This window comes from Cynocephalus volans, chromosome 2 (assembly GCF_027409185.1).
Source record: "Cynocephalus volans isolate mCynVol1 chromosome 2, mCynVol1.pri, whole genome shotgun sequence".
NCBI classification, from domain to species: domain Eukaryota; kingdom Metazoa; phylum Chordata; class Mammalia; order Dermoptera; family Cynocephalidae; genus Cynocephalus; species Cynocephalus volans.
Genome location: NC_084461.1, coordinates 22,663,182 through 22,684,447, shown reverse-complemented (window position 1 = coordinate 22,684,447; position 21,266 = coordinate 22,663,182). Strand labels below are relative to the sequence as shown.

General features: G+C 36.4%; 1 protein-coding gene across 2 annotated transcripts in view; it reads left to right on the top strand.

The window, feature by feature from the left end:
- Window positions 1-21,266, top strand: part of LOC134369529 (cadherin-10) — a 140,427-nt gene that overhangs the window by 104,268 nt on the left and 14,893 nt on the right. For both annotated transcript variants that reach the window (XM_063086006.1, XM_063086007.1), the window contains 2 exons: window positions 3,590-3,726; window positions 16,491-16,612. In XM_063086006.1, coding sequence (XP_062942076.1) covers window positions 3,590-3,726; window positions 16,491-16,612 — 259 coding nt within the window. The remainder of the gene's footprint in view (window positions 1-3,589; window positions 3,727-16,490; window positions 16,613-21,266) is intronic.

Below are 21,266 nucleotides of genomic sequence, written 5' to 3'. Positions count from 1 at the left end.
ACGTGATGATTTCCATTCCTTTGGGTATACACCCAGCACTGAGACTGCTCGATCATTTGGTAGTTCTATCTGTACTTGTCTGAGAAAGCTCCATACTGTTTTCCATAACGGCTGCGCTAATTTATGGTCCCACCAACAGTGTAGGAAAGTTTCCCTTTCTCCATGTCCTCATCGGCATTTGTTATTCTGTCTTTTTCATAATGTTGGTTTTATGTCCTGCAATTTTACTGAAATTGTTTATCAACTCTAAGACTTTTTTTGTAGAGTCTCTAGGTTTTTCTATATATAAGATCTTGTCATCTGCAAACAGAGACAGTTTGACTTCCTGTTTTCTAGTTGGATGCCCTTTATTTCTTTCTCTTGCCTCATTGCTCTGGTTAGTACTTCCAATACTATGTTAAATAGGAGTGATGAGATGGGCATCCTTGTCTTGTTTCTCTTCCATTCAGGATGATATTGGAGGTGGGTTTGTAATATATGGCTTTTATTGTGTTGAGATATTTTCCTTCTATATCTAATTTTGTGAGAGATTCTATCATAAAGCAATGTTGAATTTTGTCAAGTGCTTTTTTCTCTGTTGAGGTAATTATATAGTTTTCATCCTAGATTTTGTTGATATGGCATATCACATTTATTGACTTGCATCAATAAATTTAATCATCCTTGCATCCCTGGGATGAATCCCACTTGATCATGGTGTATAACTGTTTTGATGTGTGGCTTTATTCTGATTGCTGATATTTTGTTGAGGGTTTTTGCTTCTATGTTCATCAGGATATTGGCCTGTAGTTTTCTTTTCTTTTCTTTCTTTATTTTTTTCTTTCCTCTTTTTGTATCTTTGTCTGGTTTTGGCATCAGGGTGATGCTGGACTCATAGAATGAGTTTCAGAGAATAGCCTGTGTTTCAAAATTTTGGAATAGTTTGAAAACAATTGATATTAATTCCTCTTTAAAGGTTTAGTAGAATTCAGTAGTAAAGCCATCCAGTCCTGTGTTATATTTGTTGGGACACTGATGGTCGCTGCTTCAATCTTATTGCTTGTTATTGGTCTGCTCAGGTTTTCTATTTCTTTGTGGTTAAGTCTTGGTAGTTTGTATGTGTTCAAAATTTATCCATTTCCTCCAGGTTTTGAAATTGTTGGCATATGGTTGTTTATAATAGTCTCTAATCATACTTTTTATTTTGCGGTATTGGTTATAATTTCTGATTTCGGTTATTTGAGTCTTCTCTCTTCTTTTTGTAGTTAGTCTAGCTGATGGTTTGTCTATTTTGCTTATCTTCTCAAGAAACCAAATTTTTGTTTCATTGATCTTTTGTATCATTTTGGGGGTCTCTATTTCTTTTAGTTCTGCTCTGACCTAAATTATTTCTTTCCATTTACTAATTTGGGGATTGGACTGTTCTTTTTTTCTAGTTCTTTGAGGTGTAGCATTAGATTTCAGAGTTGAAATCTTTCTATGCTTTTGATTTAAATATTTATTGAAATAAACTTCCCTCTTATTTCCACCTTCGCAGTATCCCTCCGAGTTTGGTATGATGTGTCTTTATTTTCATTGGCTTCATGAAATTTTTTGATTTCCTGTTTAATTACTTCTTGGAACCATAGGTCATTCAGGAGCATGTTGTTTAATTTCCATGTCTTTGTATAGTTTCCAGAGTTTTGCCTATTATTGATTTCTAGTTTTATTCCACAGTGGCCGACTGCACAGTGGCTGAGGCTGCTGCTGTGGCACTGAGCCGGCCTTGAGGCAGTAGTGGCTGTGGTGGTGGCCGTGGTGGAAGTGGTATTTTCAGCATGTTCTTGTCTTCTGCTGGATAGGGGTGCTGCCTACACTCCTGCCTAGGACCCCACGCATGCTCCTGTCTTCTTCCAAATATTTTTCAATCTGCAGTTGGTTGAATATATGGTTGCAGATTCCGTGGATATGGAGGGCCAACTCTACATATGCATATTCAAAGAAATAAGATAACTTTCCTAGTGCAATTTATTTATGGGATGGATACTGCTGGACGTGTTATAAATTATGTCATATACTGTGAATGTTAACGCAGTAATCGAAGGGATTTACTTAAAATGTGTTTCTGGAAATGATTCTAAAAAGGAAAAGGAAAGTTAACACACATAATTTGCCAACAGAGAATTGGAAAATATAATTATACTTTGAATTATATTTTTTTAAAAAAGAAGAGCCATGATCCGTCTGTATCGTCAAGATAATGCCACATAATCCTCTAAATTTTGTCATTGCTTCTTTAAACTACACTATGAGAAATAATTAAGAAAAAACACACAAAATGGATTTGGCAAAGTAAGTGATGCATGATAGCAAAGACTTTGTATTGATTTACATATTATAATTCCATGTGATATTTCTACAAGAAACAAGGGAATTTTTTTTTTTTTTTTTTGCCATAATGCCAAATAATTCAGTCATTTCTCTTTTTCATTTAATAAATATTTGGGGATCACCATATTTGCTATCATGTTCTTAAGGAGTTTTTAGTCTATTAGGGAAGAAGATTCAGTATGAGAATCAAATAATATTCATTGAGTGCCTACTAGAATATGGTGCTTGGTGTTTCTATGTTTTATTTCCTGCTTGAAATGTGACATCAACCAAATTCTAAATATAATTTGTTAAATGGCAGAGAAGAGTGGTGCAAGGTGCTTAAGGACGGAAGGGCGAAAATAGCTTCTACTTGAGCTAATCATGGAAGACTACAAGAAGGAAATAAAATTTCTGTTGGGTCTTTCAGTAGTATACTAATTTTGTCAACTTAGGATGAAATTTCAGAACAATTCCAGATATAGGGATACAATGGTCTACTTTATCTGTGAATCATATGACATGGTTTGATAAAAATAATGGGATTTATTTGAACTATGTCAACCGATTGATATAAAGCAGTGTTAGTCTTTAGAGTGACATCCAACACAATGCCTGTAATCCATTTGCAGCAGTTTTATATAGACTTTGACACAGATGTATTACAAAACTCTTTTCCTAAACTTTTCTATTTTTTGAAGATCTCTAGTTAAAAGTTATGTGTGTTATGAATGGAATTTGTGGTTAAGAAATTGAAGCTACATGGGTATTATACCACGAAGCTACTAAACACCATAATAATTTGATGATCTACAACTTTGAGGAAACTAATGTCTACAATTTTCTCACCAAGAAAAAGAATTTCCAGGAATGATCTTTCACAATAGATTTGTGTAGTAATTCTTCAGTAAAACCCTCAATTATCAATTATCAAATAAAGTCAGTTTGTAATGCAAACTATTTTGTGGACAAATATTCCAAGTTGGTTGACCGTATATGGTAATAAATAATGATTTAAACAACACAAATGTTCAGAAGATTAACATTTGAATGTAGAACAAAGTGCCAATTCATGCTTTGGAGAGAGAAAGAGAGAGAGAGAGAGAGTATTGTGACAAATTGATGAAACAGTCTACATTTTAGATTAGTATTGTGTTTTTTCCTTTAATTCTTAGTGATAGATGTGTCTTTGCATGTCACCATTTTCTTCTGTAAACCATCGCTAATACTTCCACGTATTTTCTTTGCCCTCTATGCTCAGATTTTCCTTGGATCGCCACACTGACCTTGACAGGATCTTTAACATACATTCTGGGAATGGATCTCTTTATACTTCAAAACCACTTGACCGTGAATTATCTCAATGGCACAATCTTACTGTTATAGCTGCTGAAATCAGTAAGAAGAATTTTATGTATATGACATATATTTACATATGTTTATGTTTTATGTATATATTTTTATTTTATATATCTTAACAAATGCTTAGTTTTATTTTGTGTTAAAAATAACTCATTCTCATCTCATACGCAAATTATAAATTTAAGTTTTTAAGTGGCTTCTCAACACCTGTAATGTTTTTAGTATTTCCCTTAGCTATACACAAAGGTATAGCTACAGGTATTATAGACAAAGCAAAATGTTACCTCTGCCCTCTTAGGGTGTTTGTCTGGGCCTGAGAATTAAATTGACCTAAGACAGATTAACAAGAGAAAAGCATACAAATTTATTTGTTTTACATACAAGGGAGCCTTCAGAAAGAAATGAAGACCCAGAGAAGCGGCAAGACCTAAAATGCTTTTTCGCCGGGATGAACAAGAGAGGCAATTGTGGAAAAGTAACAAAATACATATGTTTGTACAGAATTTCTTTGCTTCAACTGACCATCTTTTATGTCAAGAATACTGCTTTCGTTCTAGTGCAGGAAGGACAGCTTCCATATGGAGGTCTTATCTTCTGCTTTTAGGAAGAAAAAGAGGAGGTTTGAGTACCCTTTGGCAGCTGATGTTTTGTTTGTGTGTTTTTAGTGCCTTTCGCACAAAGTAATCCTCCTTAAAAGGGCATAATTTGAGGTGGCATATTTTTCCACCCTTCAGTATCTATAAATCTATATTTATTATTAACTAATACAAATGAGCTAGAATTGGGAACTAAAGATATTCTCATTTGGGGAAAAACTAAAAGTATTAAATTTGTTGCATGTACAATAGGGATTGGATTCTATGTTAAATGCTGGTAAATATTATATTATTAAATATTAACAACGAATTTGTAGGTAGATATTACTACTTCTCTTGAAGGAAATCAAGGTATATGTTGGTAATAATAGTGAACATTAATCATTTTGTGCCAGGTATCACTGTAAGAATTTTAAATTAATTTTGTCCTGCTGATATTTTTATTAACCTCGTTTAACAGAGAAGGAACTAAGGCTCTGGAGTTTTGGGTAACTTGCCCAAAGTCATAATGTTAGAAGCAGTAAAACTGGGAAACCAGTCATTCCATTTCTAGATCCAATACTTAATTCTATATCTAATTACAAAATTTCTTCCAACTAGAAACTGGCAGGATTCAAAACCACATCCATCTCTAAACGCAAACATTCTTGTCCACAAACAGGACTGGCTGTGTAATTGTGCAACCTATTGTAAAATGCAAATGTCAGGCCAAATGTTAAAAAATCATTAAGAAATTTCAGATAGCAACGTTGGGCATTAAATCCAGTGTGAGCCATTCTAAGTGTGAGGCCCTTTGCAACTGCTCAGGTCTCTTCGTGGTTCCTGATCTCTACACTGAGATAGACATGGAGTAGAGCAACTATTTAACTATTTTAAATAGAAGCATTATTTAGGAACTGAATCATGATGAAAAACTAGGCCCTTAAATTCCAGACCTGAATTATTAAGCTGAATCCACAAACAGGTGTCAAGGTCAAGTTACTTGACATAACTATTCCTGGCTTTGGGAGGGAAGGCATTGGGGCTGAATCACCATGTGTCTTAGAAAGATGGAACTGATCATCAGCAATGAATTTAAAGCTTCAAGATAAAGTCATAGACTGAGATTTTTCTTAAATCTGGTTCTCAAATACAGATTAACTGCAAATTTCCCAATTTTACCATAATGAGATATAAATGGTTGTGACTTTTAAGGCTAAATAAAGATTTTTCAATTTTTCTTTGTCAAAGGACAAAATCACAACAAATTTAAAGATCTCAATTGGCTCTACTGCAATTCTAGAATCAGGCAACCTCTATTCCATAAAATAGAATAAATGTTCCAATGAGCCAAGCAGAGGAGGTTAATTTTATAGACAGAAGAAAGCAGAAACAAAGAACAAAAAGTGGATTGGTCATTTCAAAGTATTTTCCTTGTAAGGCGGGGACAGAGAGACAGAACAATAGAAAAATAACTGATTATTTAACAGCAGGTCACTTCAGAATATCCTTTTTGTGTAAGGATTAAAGCAGAGGTAACTTCATTGTCATGCCTATTGAAGATTTAAAGTAGCCTGTTTTGGAAATTGGCTGTTTCCTCTCTCTGCTAACTTCTTGGAAGGTCAGACCACAATTTAGTTTAGGTTTGGTGACATGGAACTTAGCAGGGGTGACTTCATTTTGATTTTTAGTCTGGTCTTCTGGAGCCTACTGCAGCAACTTAGTCCAAAACAATGGCCTCCAATAATTTTTACTTAATGTCTTTGAAGGAAAGCTTTTATTTCTATATCTGTCTCCTCAGCCCCGTCGTTAGGTGTGCCCAGTGTGACACAGTCTGCTCATTCCAGAATCATGATTGTTCTCTCTTCTTGATTCACGATCCTTATTCAAGCCCAATGAGCTAGTTAAATTTATTTATTTATTTATTTATTTATTTTTTTTAAATTTTATTTTATCGATATACATTGTAGCTGATTAATGCTCCCCATCACCAAAACCTCCCTCCCTTCGCCCTCCCCCCCTCCCCCCCAACAATGTCCTTTCTGTTTGCTTGTTGTATCAACTTCAAATAATTGTGGTAGTTATATCTTCTTCCCCCCCCCCCCCGGTTTGTGTGTGTATGTGTGTATGTGTGTGTGTGAATTTATATATTAATTTTTAGCTCCCACCAATAAGTGAGAACATGTGGTATTTCTCTTTCTGTGCCTGACTTGTTTCACTTAATATAATTCTCTCGAGGTCCATCCATGTTGTTGCAAATGGCAGTATTTCATTCGTTTTTATAGCTGAGTAGTATTCCATTGTGTAGATGTACCACATTTTCCGTATCCACTCATCTGATGATGGGCATTTGGGCTGGTTCCAACTCTTGGCTATTGTAAAGAGTGCTGTGATGAACATTGGGGAACAGGTATACCTTCGACTTGATGATTTCCATTCCTCTGGGTATATTCCCAACAGTGGGATGGCTGGGTCGTATGGTAGATCTATTTGCAATTGTTTAAGGAACCTCCATACCATTTTCCATAGAGGCTGCACCATTTTGCAGTCCCACCAACAATGTATGAGAGTTCCTTTTTCTCCGCAGCCTCGCCAGCATTTATCGTTCATAGTCTTTTGGATTTTAGCCATCCTAACTGGGGTTAGATGGTATCTCAATGTGGTTTTGATTTGCATTTCCCGGATGCTGAGTGATGTTGAGCATTTTTTCATATGTCTGTTGGCCATTTGGATATCTTCCTTAGAGAAATGCCTACTTAGCTCTTTTGCCCATTTTTTAATTGGGTTGCTTGTTTTCTTCTTGTAAAGTTGTTTGAGTTCCTTATATATTCTGGATATTAATCCTTTGTCAGATGTATATTTTGCAAATATTTTCTCCCACTCTGTTGGTTGTCTTTTAACTCTTTTAATTGTTTCTTTTGCTGTGCAGAAGCTTTTTAGTTTGATATAATCCCATTTGTTTATTTTTCCTTTGGTTGCCCGTGCTTTTGGGGTCGTATTCATGAAGTCTGTGCCCAGTCCTATTTCCTGAAGTGTTTCCCCTATGTTTTCTTTAAGAAGTTTTATTGTCTCAGGGTGTATATTTAAATCCTTAATCCATTTTGAGTTGATTTTAGTATACGGTGAGAGGTATGGATCTAGTTTCATTCTCCTGCATATCGATATCCAGTTATCCCAGCACCACTTGCTGAAGAGGCAGTCCCTTCCCCAGTGAATAGGCTTGGTGCCTTTTTCAAAGATCAGATGGCAGTAAGTGTGAGGGTTGATTTCTGGGTTCTCTATTCTATTCCATTGGTCAGTGTGTCTGTTTTTATGCCAGTACCATACTGTTTTGGTTATTATAGCTTTGTAGTATAGCTTAAAGTCAGGTAGTGTTATGCCTCCAGCTTTATTTTTTTTGCTGAGCATTGCTTTGGCTATTCGTGGTCTTTTATTGTTCCATATAAATGTCTGAATAGTTTTTTCCATTTCTGAGAAAAATGTCTTTGGAATTTTGATGGGGATTGCATTGAATTTGTATATCACTTTGGGTAGTATGGACATTTTCACTATGTTGATTCTTCCAATCCAAGAGCATGGAATATCTTTCCATCTTCTTGTATCCTCTCTAATTTCTCTCAGCAGTGGTTTGTAGTTCTCATTATAGAGATTTTTCACCTCCTTGGTTAACTCAATTCCTAAGTATTTTATTTTTTTGGTGGCTATTGTAAATGGGCAGGCTTTCTTGATTTCTCGTTCTGCATGTTCACTATTGGAGAAAAGAAATGCTACTGATTTTTGTGTGTTGATTTTGTATCCTGCTACTGTGCTGAAATCATTTATCAATTCCAACAGTTTTTTTGTAGAGGTTTTAGGCTGTTCAATACATAGGATCATGTCATCTGCAAACAGGGACAGTTTGACTTCATCTTTTCCAATCTGGATGCCCTTTATTTCCTTCTCTTCTCTGATTGCTCTGGCTAGTACTTCCAACACTATGTTGAATAGGAGTGGTGAGAGTGGGCATCCTTGTCTAGTGCCTGTTCTTAAAGGAAAAGCTTTCAGCTTTTCCCCATTCAGGATGATATTGGCAGTGGGTTTGGCATATATGGCTTTAATTATGTTGAGATACTTTCCCTCTATACCTAACTTATAGAGGGTCTTTGTCATGAATGAGTGCTGAACTTTATCAAATGCTTTTTCAGCATCTATAGAGATGATCATATGGTCCTTGTGTTTGAGTTTATTAATATGGTGTATCACATTTATTGATTTGCGTATGTTGAACCAACCTTGCATCCCTGGGATGAATCCCACTTGATCGTGATGAATAATTTTTCGTATGTGTTGCTGTATTCTGTTTGCTAGTATTTTCGTGAGGATTTTTGCATCTATATTCATCAAGGATATCGGCCTGTAGTTTTCTTTTTTGGTTATATCTTTACCTGGTTTTGGTATCAGGATGATGTTTGCTTCATAGAATGAGTTTGGGAGATTTGCGTCCGTTTCAATCTTCTGGAATAGTTTGTAAAGAATCGGTGTCAATTCCTCTTTGAATGTTTGGTAAAATTCTGCTGTGAATCCATCTGGTCCTGGGCTTTTCTTTGTTGGGAGCCTTCTGATAACAGCTTCAATCTCCTTTATTGTTATTGGTCTGTTCAAATTTTCTACGTCTTCACGGTTCAGTTTTGGGAGCTTGTGTGTGTCCAGAAATTTATCCATTTCCTCCAGATTTTCAAATTTGTTGGCGTATAGTTGTTTATAGTAGTCTCGAATGATTCCTTGTATTTCAGATGAATCAGTTGTAATATCGCCTTTTTCATTTCTAATTTTTGTTATTTGAGTCTTCTCTCTTCTTTTTTTTGTTAGCCATGCTAATGGTTTGTCAATTTTATTTATCTTTTCAAAAAACCAACTTTTTGATTCGTTGATCTTTTGAATTGTTTTTTGGTTTTCAATTTCATTCAGTTCTGCTCTGATCTTAATGATTTCTTTCCGTCTGCTAACTTTAGGATTGGATTGTTCTTGTTTTTCTAGTTCTTTAAGGTGAAGTGTTAGGTTGTTCACTTGCCATCTTTCCATTCTTCTGAAGTGAGCATTTAATGCAATAAATTTTCCCCTCAATACTGCTTTTGCAGTATCCCACAGGTTTTGGTATGATGTATCATTGTTTTCATTAGTTTCAATAAACTTTTTGATTTCCTGCTTGATTTCTTCTTGGACCCATATGTCATTAAGTAGAATGCTGTTTAATTTCCATGTGTTTGTATAGTTTCCAGAGTTTTGTTTGTTATTAATTTCTAGTTTTAATCCATTGTGGTCTGAGAAGATACATGGGATAATTCCAATTTTTTTGAATTTATTGAGACTTGATTTGTGACCTAATATGTGATCTATCTTGGAGAATGATCCATGTGCTGATGAGAAGAATGAATATTCTGAGGTTGTTGGGTGGAATGTTCTGTAGATATCTGCCAATTCCAATTGGTCTAGAGTCTTGTTTAGATCTTGTGTTTCTCTACTGATTCTTTGCCTAGATGATCTGTCTAATATTGACAGTGGAGTGTTCAGGTCCCCTGCTATTATGGTATTAGTGTCTATTTCCTTCTTTAGGTCTAATAGAGTTTGTTTTATAAATCTGGCTGCTCCAACATTGGGTGCGTACATATTTATGATTGTTATGTCTTCTTGATGGATCAGTCCTTTTATCATTAAGTAGTGTCCCTCATTGTCTCTTTTTATGGTTTTTAGTTTAAAGTCTATTTTGTCAGATATAAGAATAGCCACTCCAGCTCGTTTTTCTTTTCTGTTTGCATGGTAAATCTTTTTCCATCCTTTCACTCTTAGTCTGTGTGAATCTTTATGGGTGAGGTGGGTCTCTTGTAGGCAGCATATAGTTGGGTCCTGCTTTTTGATCCAGTCAGCCAGTCTGTGTCTTTTAATTGGGGAATTTAAGCCTTTAACATTAAGAGTTGTTATTGAAAGGTGTTGATTTATTCTTAGCATTTTATTGGTTGTTTGGTTGTCTTAGGTGTCTTTTGTTCCTTGCTTTCTGATTTACTGTTTGGTTTCTTTGTTTGTTGGTTCCTTAGGTTGTAGATAGTGTTTTTGTTAGCTTGTTTTCTCTTCATGAATGCCATTTTTATTGTACTAGCGGGTTTAGATTTTTCTTAGGTTTTTATGGCAGTGGTAGTTATTTTTCAGGAACCAAACCCAGTACTCCCTTGAGGATTTCTTGTAAGGGTGGTCTTGTGGTAGTGAACTCCCGCAGTTTTTGTTTGTCTGAGAAATATACTATTTGCCCCTCATTTCGGAAGGATAGCCTTGCAGGGTAGAGTATTCTTGGCTGGCAATCTTTGTCTTTTAGTATTTTGAAAATATCATCCCATTCCTTTCTAGCTTTTAGGGTTTGTGATGAAAAGTCTGATGTTAACCTGATTGGGGCTCCCTTATAGGTGATTTGACGCTTCTCTCTTGCAGCTTTTAAGATTCTCTCTTTGTCTCTGAGTTTTGCCAATTTGACTATGACATGTCTTGGAGAAGGCCTTTTTGGGTTGAATACGTTTGGAAATCGTTGAGCTTCCTGGATCTGAAGATCTGTGATTTTTCCTATACCTGGGAAGTTTTCTGCCACTATTTTGTTGAATATGTTTTCAATGGAATCTCCATTTTCCTCCCCTTCTGGAATACCCATGACTCGGATATTTGAGCGCTTGAGGTTGTCTGATATCTCTCTCAGATTTTCTTCCATGTCCTTGATTCTTTTTTCTTTCTTTTTGTCTGCTTGTGTTATTTCAAACAGCCCATCTTCAAGTTCAGAGGTTCTCTCTTCAACTTCAACAAGCCTGCTGGTTAAACTCTCCGTTGTGTTTTTTATTTCGCTGAATAACTTCTTCAGTTCAGCAAGTTCTGCTACATTTTTTTTCAGGACATTGATTTCCTTGTATATTTCCTCTTTCAGATCCTGTATACTTTTCCTCATTTCATCATGATGTCTAGCTGAGTTTTCTTGTATCTCATTCAGTTTCCTTAGAATTATCACTCGAAATTCCTTGTCAGTTATTTCAAGGGCTTCTTGTTCTATAGGATCTAGAGTATGAGATTTATTAACTTTTGGTGGTGTACTTTCTTGATTTTTTGTATTTCTGGTGTCTTTTTTTTGGTGTTTATTCATTGTGGCAGGGGGTTTCATAGTCCACCGGTTTAAGACTAATGACTAACTAGGATGTTGCTGTGGTTGCCAATTTGGTATGGCTCCCGCCGTGACTGCTCAGTTGGCCTCTAGTGTCTTGTGTGTGTGGTTGCCTCGGGTCTTGGGCTTCTCCGGGGATCCACCTTTCTGGTCAGCTTGTACTCTGCTGGGCTGGTGGATCACGTACCACAGGGTGTGTGATCTCTGTTGAGCTTTCACTTTCTGTACAGGACTTCTCCCCGTTCCGTGTGCTCTGGCCCAGGCTGTTAGATCGTGCAGTGGCGACCCCACCGGGTGTATGGTTTCTGTCGAGTCTCCGCCTCCCTGGCCACACGTCTCCCCCCTCTGTGCACACTGTGCTGGGTTGGGGCGTGTCTTCTGCACCCCTCGTCTATCAGCTGGGCCTTCAAGACCCTGCTCAGCACCGCCTCGCCCAGGAAGTCTACCAGGTTTCTGCTAGGCACAGACGACCGGTCTCTCTGGGTGCCTTTGTAGCACTGTGTAGATCTTTCTCGGGTCTTGTTCACCTTTGTATCCCCCCGGTATAAACCGAGTCTAGTGCCCGCCTGCGGCCTGCTCTCCGGCTGGTTCAAGCGGACCTGGGAACTCTCCTACCACACTATTCCCAACCAGAAATTCGTTAGGCTTTTTTCCAAACTGGTGGTCGCAGAGATGGTATCTGCCTCCCAGTAACAGGAAGTTTACCGGGGCCGGAGTCCAGGGTGTGGTGGAGTGACAGTCGGCCCGCCCGTACTTCCTAGCCCTCCCAAAACTGGTCGGGACGCCCCACACCCCCAGCCCTGCCAGAGAACCGTGGAGGGAGTGGGAGAGGAGGTCGGCCCGCAGGGTCCGGAAAGCCCCGCGCCAGGCCAAGCAAATGGGCTCAGTGATGGCCGAGCAGGGCGGAGCTGCCCGCACCTGGGAAAATGGAGGCAGCACCGGGGCAGTGAGTGGCCTGGTGGTGCAGGCGAGGAGCCGCGTGGGCATCCACCCCCCGAACAGAGCTGTGCCAGGGATCACTCACAGTGCTGTGCCAGGTCGGGCGCTCGCTCTGTCTCTGGTTTGTTGCCTTCCGTGTTCTCGGCGCTGCCGCCTCGGGCTGTTCAGTCGCGGCGCCGCTCGGGCGCTCCCAGGAGTCTTCTTTAATGCCGGCCTGAAACCTCGAATCCTGAATAGGGCAGCTGGCCACCTTCAGTGCGGCCCCAGCCTCCGGGATCCTGGCTGCATCCACAGCAGCCCTGGCGCCGTGTTCCCTGTTTCAAGACTCACTTTTGCAGCTAAGAATCAGTTCTTTTCCTGCTCCACACTTCAAAGCTGTTGCCTGTAAATGAGGCAGCCTCTCCTGCCGGGGGCAAAGTGGCGTTGAGCCCCCACGACCGGCCAGCAGCAGCAGTCCTCCCTTAAGAGATGGCCAGAGGAAGGTCCACAAGTTTCCCGGCTGCCTGAGGCCCAGTGGCCACCTTTTCCACCTCAGCTACTCCGCGCCAGCCGCCGCAGCTGCCGCCATCTTGAAACTCCCAATCTTTTCTTCTGAGCTAGTTAAATTTAGAAATTTAACTTCTAAAGCTAATTGAAGTAATTACAATCGGGTAAAAAGCTAAGCCCATTACTTCTTCTTTTCAAGAACTAAACCTATTTTTTTTCTCCTTACATAAAACCAGTCTAAGGAACAATTTCTGGAAATGCCTACCTGCCAAACCATGAGCACTCAGAATCCCATAATATTGTTCTGAATATTAAATGCAATGCGGGTGAGAGGGAAACAGACCATATGGAATAGTTTTTACTAGACTTTAAACGCTGGCTTTATGATAAATGTGTCATACATCGTGTCCTGAGCAGGACACAATGACATATAAAAGTATTCCTTACCATGCGTTTCCAGGCCCCAACCCCTAACAGTTTAATTCTGGATTCCACAACAATGTATCACATCATATGGCAAGTACTATACCAGGTAATTATTTAGTGCATTATACCATGAAATAATTTCTTTTTCTTCTGTAAAAAAATATTTTAAAATGCATTTAGAGAATAAAATTCTAAAATTAAGGTCACAATCTATGGACTTAATTATACACTTGTCATTTTAGAACACATTTGTTGTGGAAACCAAAGGGTTCCTCTCACCACCTCTGAAAATTTGACTATAATCATTGCAATACGTTCTAAGGACAGTAGAACAAAATTAATGACAGAAGGACTCCATTATTTATACCTAGTTCTTTATTAATGAAAATTCTCACTCTAAGCAGGTGAGAAAACTACATCTTTCTAAAGCCTGAGGTTTGTAGATAAAATGATTGGTTTCTTCTTTTTGGAGGTTTGGAAAAGCCTGTGGCTGCATAGACATGGCTTCACTTTAGGTCAAACATTTTAAGATCCTTTACAACTGATACATTCTTGCTACAGTAGAGTAGCCCAGAAGGACTCTGAGAAGACTCAGGTGGTAAATATATGCCAGCTGCTATTCATTATGATCCTTCCTCGGGATGCTTTATACTTTTATTTACATATAATCTGTAGCATCTGCCGGCAAAAAAAGATGAGCGTAAGCACTGTTTTTTGAATTGGTGACTTCAGGCCTGATGCTTTACAAAGCACGTTCATCCCTGCGGGTTTAGCTTTTGATTTGAAGAGCTTTGAGTTATTTGTAAAGAAGATGGAAAATTTCCATATTTTATTAGGGAAGGGGTTGGCAATGCAATTTTTTAGATGTAAAACTTTTCTGTCTTTCTTGGCTTCCGTGGCCTTGTTAGAAAGTAAATTGGTACCAACAAGCGTCATATTGAAGAATATTATACTTATATCTCCTTGCTAGACAAGTAAGTTAAACAGTACATTCTAGAAAACATAGAAGAAACATACCTTCCCACTCTTCGTAGCACAAGTAACTAGGGCATACAGGGTCCATTTGTAGGTGAACACTATGCCTCTGGCAATTAGTAAATGGTGTAGGAATAGGGAGGTAGGAAAATAATGGAATAACATCTTTTTCTTTTTTTCCCCTCTCTCTTCTTCTTCCTAAATGCATCCCTCTTCAGCCTCACACATTGTAGGAAAGCTAGTTAATACATTTGTATTGTGTGGAGAAAGATAACATAAGCTTTTAACTGACTTAAGGAAGTGAAGAAAATATGACAGCAATAATAGAGATAGTGTTAATAGTAGTCAACACATAGAGTACTGATTAGCAAACTGATATTTTGGTAAGAACTGTTCATGCATTAACTCACCTAATTCTCCAAAAGCTCTGTGAGATTGGAGGTTCTACTTGGATTCATATTAAGTAAACTAAGGCATTGGAGAGGAGGAGTAAATTGGCCAAAGTAACACAATGAGTGAGTGGCGGACTTGGGAATCCAAGTAGCTCCGTTGGAGGCCAGGGCCTGAACTCTTCCCCACCCAACACGCTAACAGGTGGATGATTTGTGACCATATATTAACCTGACAGCTGAACATGTGCTGGTTAAGACTGAAGTAAGACTTCAGAGGGGTGTTGAAAAGGGGATACATTTTAAATTTCTTCTTGAAAAGAGGAAGAAAAGGTAACTATACTTCAAATGGATTTAGAGTCCTCTCTGCATTTCTTTTATAGTACTTGAGCCTTGTGAATGTACTTGCTGAGTAATCAGTTCTTACACATTATTTTTAAAAAGTGCTGATTTTACTATTTTAGTAACAGTGCAATTACATGGGGGGGGCAAGTGTTTAAACTATTTGTAAGTGACAATATTTTTTACCTTTGTATCTGAAAATTACTTAGATAAAATTTTAAAAGTCAGATAAATCTCACAAGGGTAACCCACATTGATTGACAACATTTAAAAAGATTGCTAATGTCCCTCAGCTACTCCTATATATTTTTGTTTTGGTTTCGTTTTTTGTTTAATTATCTTTTTCCTTTTATATTGCTCTTCAGCTTGACTTTGCCAAAGTTCACACAGAAGTTTAACAATATCCAAAGACTGAGATATTGTATTTATTTTTGTTGTTGTTTTTTGTGTTTCTTGTCAGCTGGTGGGTACGGGGACCTGAACCTGTGACCTTGGTGTTACCAGCACTATACTCCCCCAAGTGAACTAATCAGCCAACCCCTAAAGACTTAAATATTGATATCATGAAGGCTGATGAATATAACCTGAATTTAAGATATAAACACACTCTCAGATATCAGTAGAAGTGCCAAGGGAAAAATTCCACAATGATGATAATGCAATTATGACCAATACAAGGTTGTTACCCAAAGCTAAGTTAAATAAAGAATCATTTATATTTTTAAATTCTATTTACAAATCAAAACAATTTTGAAAATGCATCTCTTCATGTGAAAACTTTGATGCTCTTGATGTTAGCATTTGTAGCAGAAAAATCATGATTAATATGGTATTTGTTATTATTGAGCTTATTTGGGAATAATAAATTATTATGCAAAATTGAGCCTGGATTGTTGAAATGGTACCAGTAACAACTGTATTAACAAAATATTTAAATATTTCATTGTAAATTTTCCATCCAATTTGTAAAATTGGTAGCCATGTGTTAAATTTCTGAAAGGAGATTTGAGAGTAGCTGTTGGAGTACATTTTAGTACTAAAAGTAGTCAGAAGAAGGCTTTTAATATAACTGCCTCTTGGGAGCTAGTAACCTTGGGCAAGTTATTAATTTACCTAAAACTATTTCTTTATCTAAAAAAAGGAAAAGATTAAATGATATAATGATGTGCAATAAGTATTTAATAAATATTTGTTCTTATTTTATATATTTGGACAGTAAGGACATAAATCTAATATGAACTCTATTACACTGGCTTATGCTTTTAAAAAGATTTTTCAAAATACTAATAGTGCCATTGTGCCCAATAATAACTGAATTCATGACTACTTAATTAGGCTCTGCAGTAATTTTCTTTATTGCGTTTGCTCATTATGTTAGCAGAATGAAGGCAGTGCTTATTTGTATGTGAGCACTTAATAGCCACAAGTTGCCCATATAAATTAAATCCAATGCACAAATGTGTCTTCCTAAACAGAATTTTCCTTCCCCTTTTCTAGACAATCCCAAAGAGACGACTCGAGTGGCTGTTTTTGTGAGAATTTTGGATGTTAATGACAATGCCCCACAGTTTGCTGTGTTCTATGACACTTTTGTATGTGAAAACGCCAGACCAGGACAGGTGAGCACCTATAGGCTTGAAAACATGGGAAGATTTTAACTGCATATTAAATATTTTCCTTTCACAGTCTTGAGAGGAATGAATAAACAGAGAGAGAGACACTTGTATATAATCCCAATAATATAATTTTAAAAACCTGTGACTGATGTTTTTAAAGTTAAGAATATTTTAAATAGCAGGATGCAGAGTTTCATATTTTCTTTGTAAAGTTTTGATGCAAAGACAAGATTTTATTGTTGCCACAAAAGTTGAGGTATAAGAAGTTGTAACTTTATCATTTAAAACTTTCAGAATCAAAAATAAATAAACCTCTGAAACACCTGCTGTGCAATTAAATAAATATTGATAACTGCTAGAGAGATGGGAAATGACAGTTGGGGGAAACCCAGAGACGAAATGTATGCGAGCAACGAAATATTTCATCAATATTCTGATGTATGCAAATATGATTTTGAAGCAGGGCAGCAGAATTGGCTCCTTAGACTTACACATTGCATTTCATCATTACAGCAACAAATAAAGTGCTTAATGACTTAGTTTAAGTCCTTTAAAACATTTTTCCTATATCAGCTTTGTTTATAATTCTTTAAGTCTTTTCCTCAGTGGACTCATTTTGTTGATTGAAAAGCTCCAGCGTATGTGGCTGAAAGAAATGCTCTTAATTGGTTTGAGTGCTATCTTCACAGAAGGAAGCTGCATGTTATAAATAATAATTGGGAATCAAATGTGTTTTATTAAAGAGGAGCCATCGCAAAATTGTATTGTGTTTTGACATCATTTGATGCTCTTTATAAACATCGATGTCATTGTTACATTTTTATGCAAATTATATTGTGGAATAACTCAAATTCTTCCTTTTGAAGATTCTAACAGGAATTCAATAGCCTGTCTGTTTGAAATGGTAAAATTGCTGCAATTGTATTTTTTTAACTTGAAAATGTTATGGAAGTGTTTAATTTGGAATATTTAAATGACTTAGCTGCTTCTGACTTCTTAATGAAGCAGTGCATGCCCTAAAAATACCATTGCAAATAGTCCTCTGCTTGGCAGGCTCAGCATGATATCAGCTGAATTCTTTTCTCTAAGAGATAAATTACCCACTTTGCTACTGCTGCATACATTGCTCCCTCTATAGTCATTCTATTTGGTTTTCAAGAGATATCTTTCCAGAGCATTTGAATCATTATAAGTACTGATTTACAAATGTATTCAAAGTATACAAAATAACAGACTGTGTTTGTTTATTTTCCTCATGCCTCTTTTCTTTTTAAGTATAGCTGGCTCAGTAACTTCTTTTTACTTTTGGGATGTTTAAAAAATAGTTGGCATATCGAAAGAAAATAATCAAATGAAAGATGATTTTTTTTTTAATAAAAAAGCGGTTAGCCTATCTTGACCAACTTGATAGGAAGAACATGATTAACAATTTTTGTCTAATTGGTTGCATGTGCGACCGTCTCCCATTCTAGTTATTTTTAGTAAGAACAGGTTGTTAGGTGTCTCATAGGCTAAAAAATGCCTTTGCTTAAACTAAACTATTATATATTAAGCAATGGAATTCTAGCTTATGATATCCTAGCAGGCAAAATCAAAGTGGTTATTCGATAAAGTTCTTCTTCACTGAGCCTTTTGTGAAATTGATTTGTTAGCTCTGTCTCCCTTTCTCCTAGGAAAGTAGGAGCTTGTTAGGGCTTCTGGGTGTGCTTTAGTTATTTATAGAGTATTTCAGTCCATGTAATCCTCCTCCGAATTAAGTGCTCTTTAAGAGTAACACTTAGAACAACAACATGGGAAATAATGCCATTCATTTGGTGTGAGGACAAAATGAGAAGACAAAAATAAAACTAATTGCATCCCCCAGTCCATTCTGTTCCCTTGTCTTGCCTATTCCCTGGTTTAAGGATAGAAGACTTTCCTCCTTGGGAAGGATGAAACTTGAGACTGATGTAATATTAATAGTTCCCTTTTGTGCTTTAACTAAGCTACTTGACTCCTCACCTTTTCAATCTCATGGAAAGTTGGGGGACCTTAGAAAAGGAGAGAAGAGAGGACTGGTTGTTTTTCTTTACTTGCATTTTTCCTCGCTCATGCCCACTCCTTCAGTCAATAAACTATATTTGAATAACTGTTAATCTCTATTGGAAGGAAACAGCATTTCAGTCTCACACAATACTTCCCAAGGAGTCTACCTAGGGAGGGATGCTGCTTATATTGACCTATCGATAGTATCTAAGCAAATTATCAAGCCAAATAGCAACTATTTGCATATATCAAACCAAATAGCAGCTAAGCCTTTATCAAACCAAAAATATCCCATTACATATTTTTCATAGAACAATTTTAGTTACTTCCCTAACAACTGAAAAGGGTGCATTTTTACCAGAAAAAAAGGAATATTTTTTGTCAGTGGAAAACTCCTAGTCTTCCCACAGAAAAGGCTAAAACATGTCAAAACCTAATGAGCAGTTTTCTACCTTTAAATATCTTAAAATCCAATCATCATTCCATACTCCATTATAGCATGATCAATGAAACATCGTTCAAATTGTTTTAAGATTACTTCAGAATAGTCCAGTGAAAATACAAATACAGAGGTAAAATGTCAAAGACTTATGTGTGTCTCTTCTTCTTATGTTCAAAAGGAATACTGGATATCATTCATGTTTGTTTGTTTGCTTTCCCTAATTGTGGCAAACTCTTTTATTGCAAATGGATCAAAATGAGTTAGTCTCCAGGCAAAATAAAATAGTGAATGCTTATATAGAGAGCTAGTGGACATGGTTTTATCTCCTTTGTGTTGCCAACTTCTAATTTCTGTGGCAACTCTTTATGGCACATTTACCAAAACAAGGGTACTGTGATTTTGATTGGATCATTGGAAATGGAAAAAATGACTAGATTGAGAGGTAAATTCCCAATATTAATAATTTAGACACTAGAAGCCAGGTTGTGTCTTAAAGAAAAAAAAATATCTTGTAAAGGGAGTGAGTACCTGCATCTCCAATAGAGAAGTCTTAAGGTCATAAAAATAATTTGTAGTATGAAATAAATTCTGCAACATGTGATTCTGTTTTGTTTGTATCATTAATGTGAATTTGACTTACTTCTTTTGTAACATTCAATGAAAGTATTAAATTAACTACTTACCTTTAAGTCAATAGTGCTACAATCTTTGATTAAAAAATCCATTTTAATTGAAGATTTTTCTGTAAGTCTTTTATGTATTTCTTTAATATATGTAAAGATGTAACCATCTGTTTTCAGAAATGTATTATTTTGGTCCATAAAAATGAATTGGAATTGTAATTTGTAAATGTATATTATTTTATTATTTTGAGACAAAATATATGGTTGCAAATGTGTATTTATTTTGAGACATTACAGTCTGCTTTCTTTTTTGACCAGTAAGGGGATCATAACCCCTGGCTCAGTGTCGTCTGCACCACGCTCAGTGAGTGAGCACACCAGCCATCCCTATATAGGATCCGAACCCGTGGCCTGGGTGCTACCGCACTCTCCTGAGTGAGCCATGGGGCCAGCCCTACAGTCCTTATTTTAAAAGACTATTAGCTTGGGCCAACCCCCTGGCTCACTCAGGAGAGTGTGACGTTGGGAGCGCAGTGGCACTGGTAGCTCCGAGGCCTTGGGTTCGGATCCTATATAGGGATGGCCGGTGCGCTCACTGGCTGAGCACGGTGCGGACGACACCGAGCCAAGGGTTATGATCCCCTTACCGGTCCCCCCCACCACCAAAAAAAAAGACTGTTAGCTCACCTTTTACATTTCTAACACTTTTTGTGTCTATGTGTACATGTTAAGTTATTAATCTTAATGACTAAAATTTTTCATTTGCCTACTATCATTTTTGATTTACTGTTCCATTTATGCCATGTTTTCCTCTTTAATATATTCTTATACTCACTGTTTAAAAATGAAATTCTTTAGAGTATGTTTGACAGACAAGAAATCGGTCAAGAAATGATTTTGTAACTACATTGACACCTCTTACTTGATATGGGTTAACATTACTTTGACATTTTTCTCTTTAATTAATTCATATATTTATGCAGGTTTTTTATTATCATTCTTGCTTCTGTTTAATCTTAAGGTACAATTAAAATTTATTCAAATAGTTAAGTTTTTAATTTTAATATATTTTTAAATGATCCAAAGTTTTAAATGATTTTATTTTTTTTTTGCTGCTTATTTCTAGACAACATATATTTTTATCTGATGCATTTATATTTCTTGTATCATTTTGAAATAAATGGTTGGGCTTGTAATTAAATAGGCTAGTATGTCAAATTCATTCTTTTTTATTGCTATAAGAAACTTCAAAAAAAATTTAAGACGGAATAGTTATAACAATTTCTTCATTTTTTCTATTTTACATAATGTTTTAAACTTGAAATTCCTTGATAAACCAACAAAACATCATCAGCAAAAATATTTCCACCCAACATTCACACAATGTTAAATTGAGGTAATGCAGTCAAAAGTATATTTTAGTTAAAGGTAAATTTGTCTGCTTATATTTAAGAACTTCTGAAGCCCTATTAAAAATTAAAATATTTAAAAAATTACTTATTCATATAATTAAAAATTAAAGGGAATATATTTACCAAAAAGTACATATCTATCTGTTACATATATA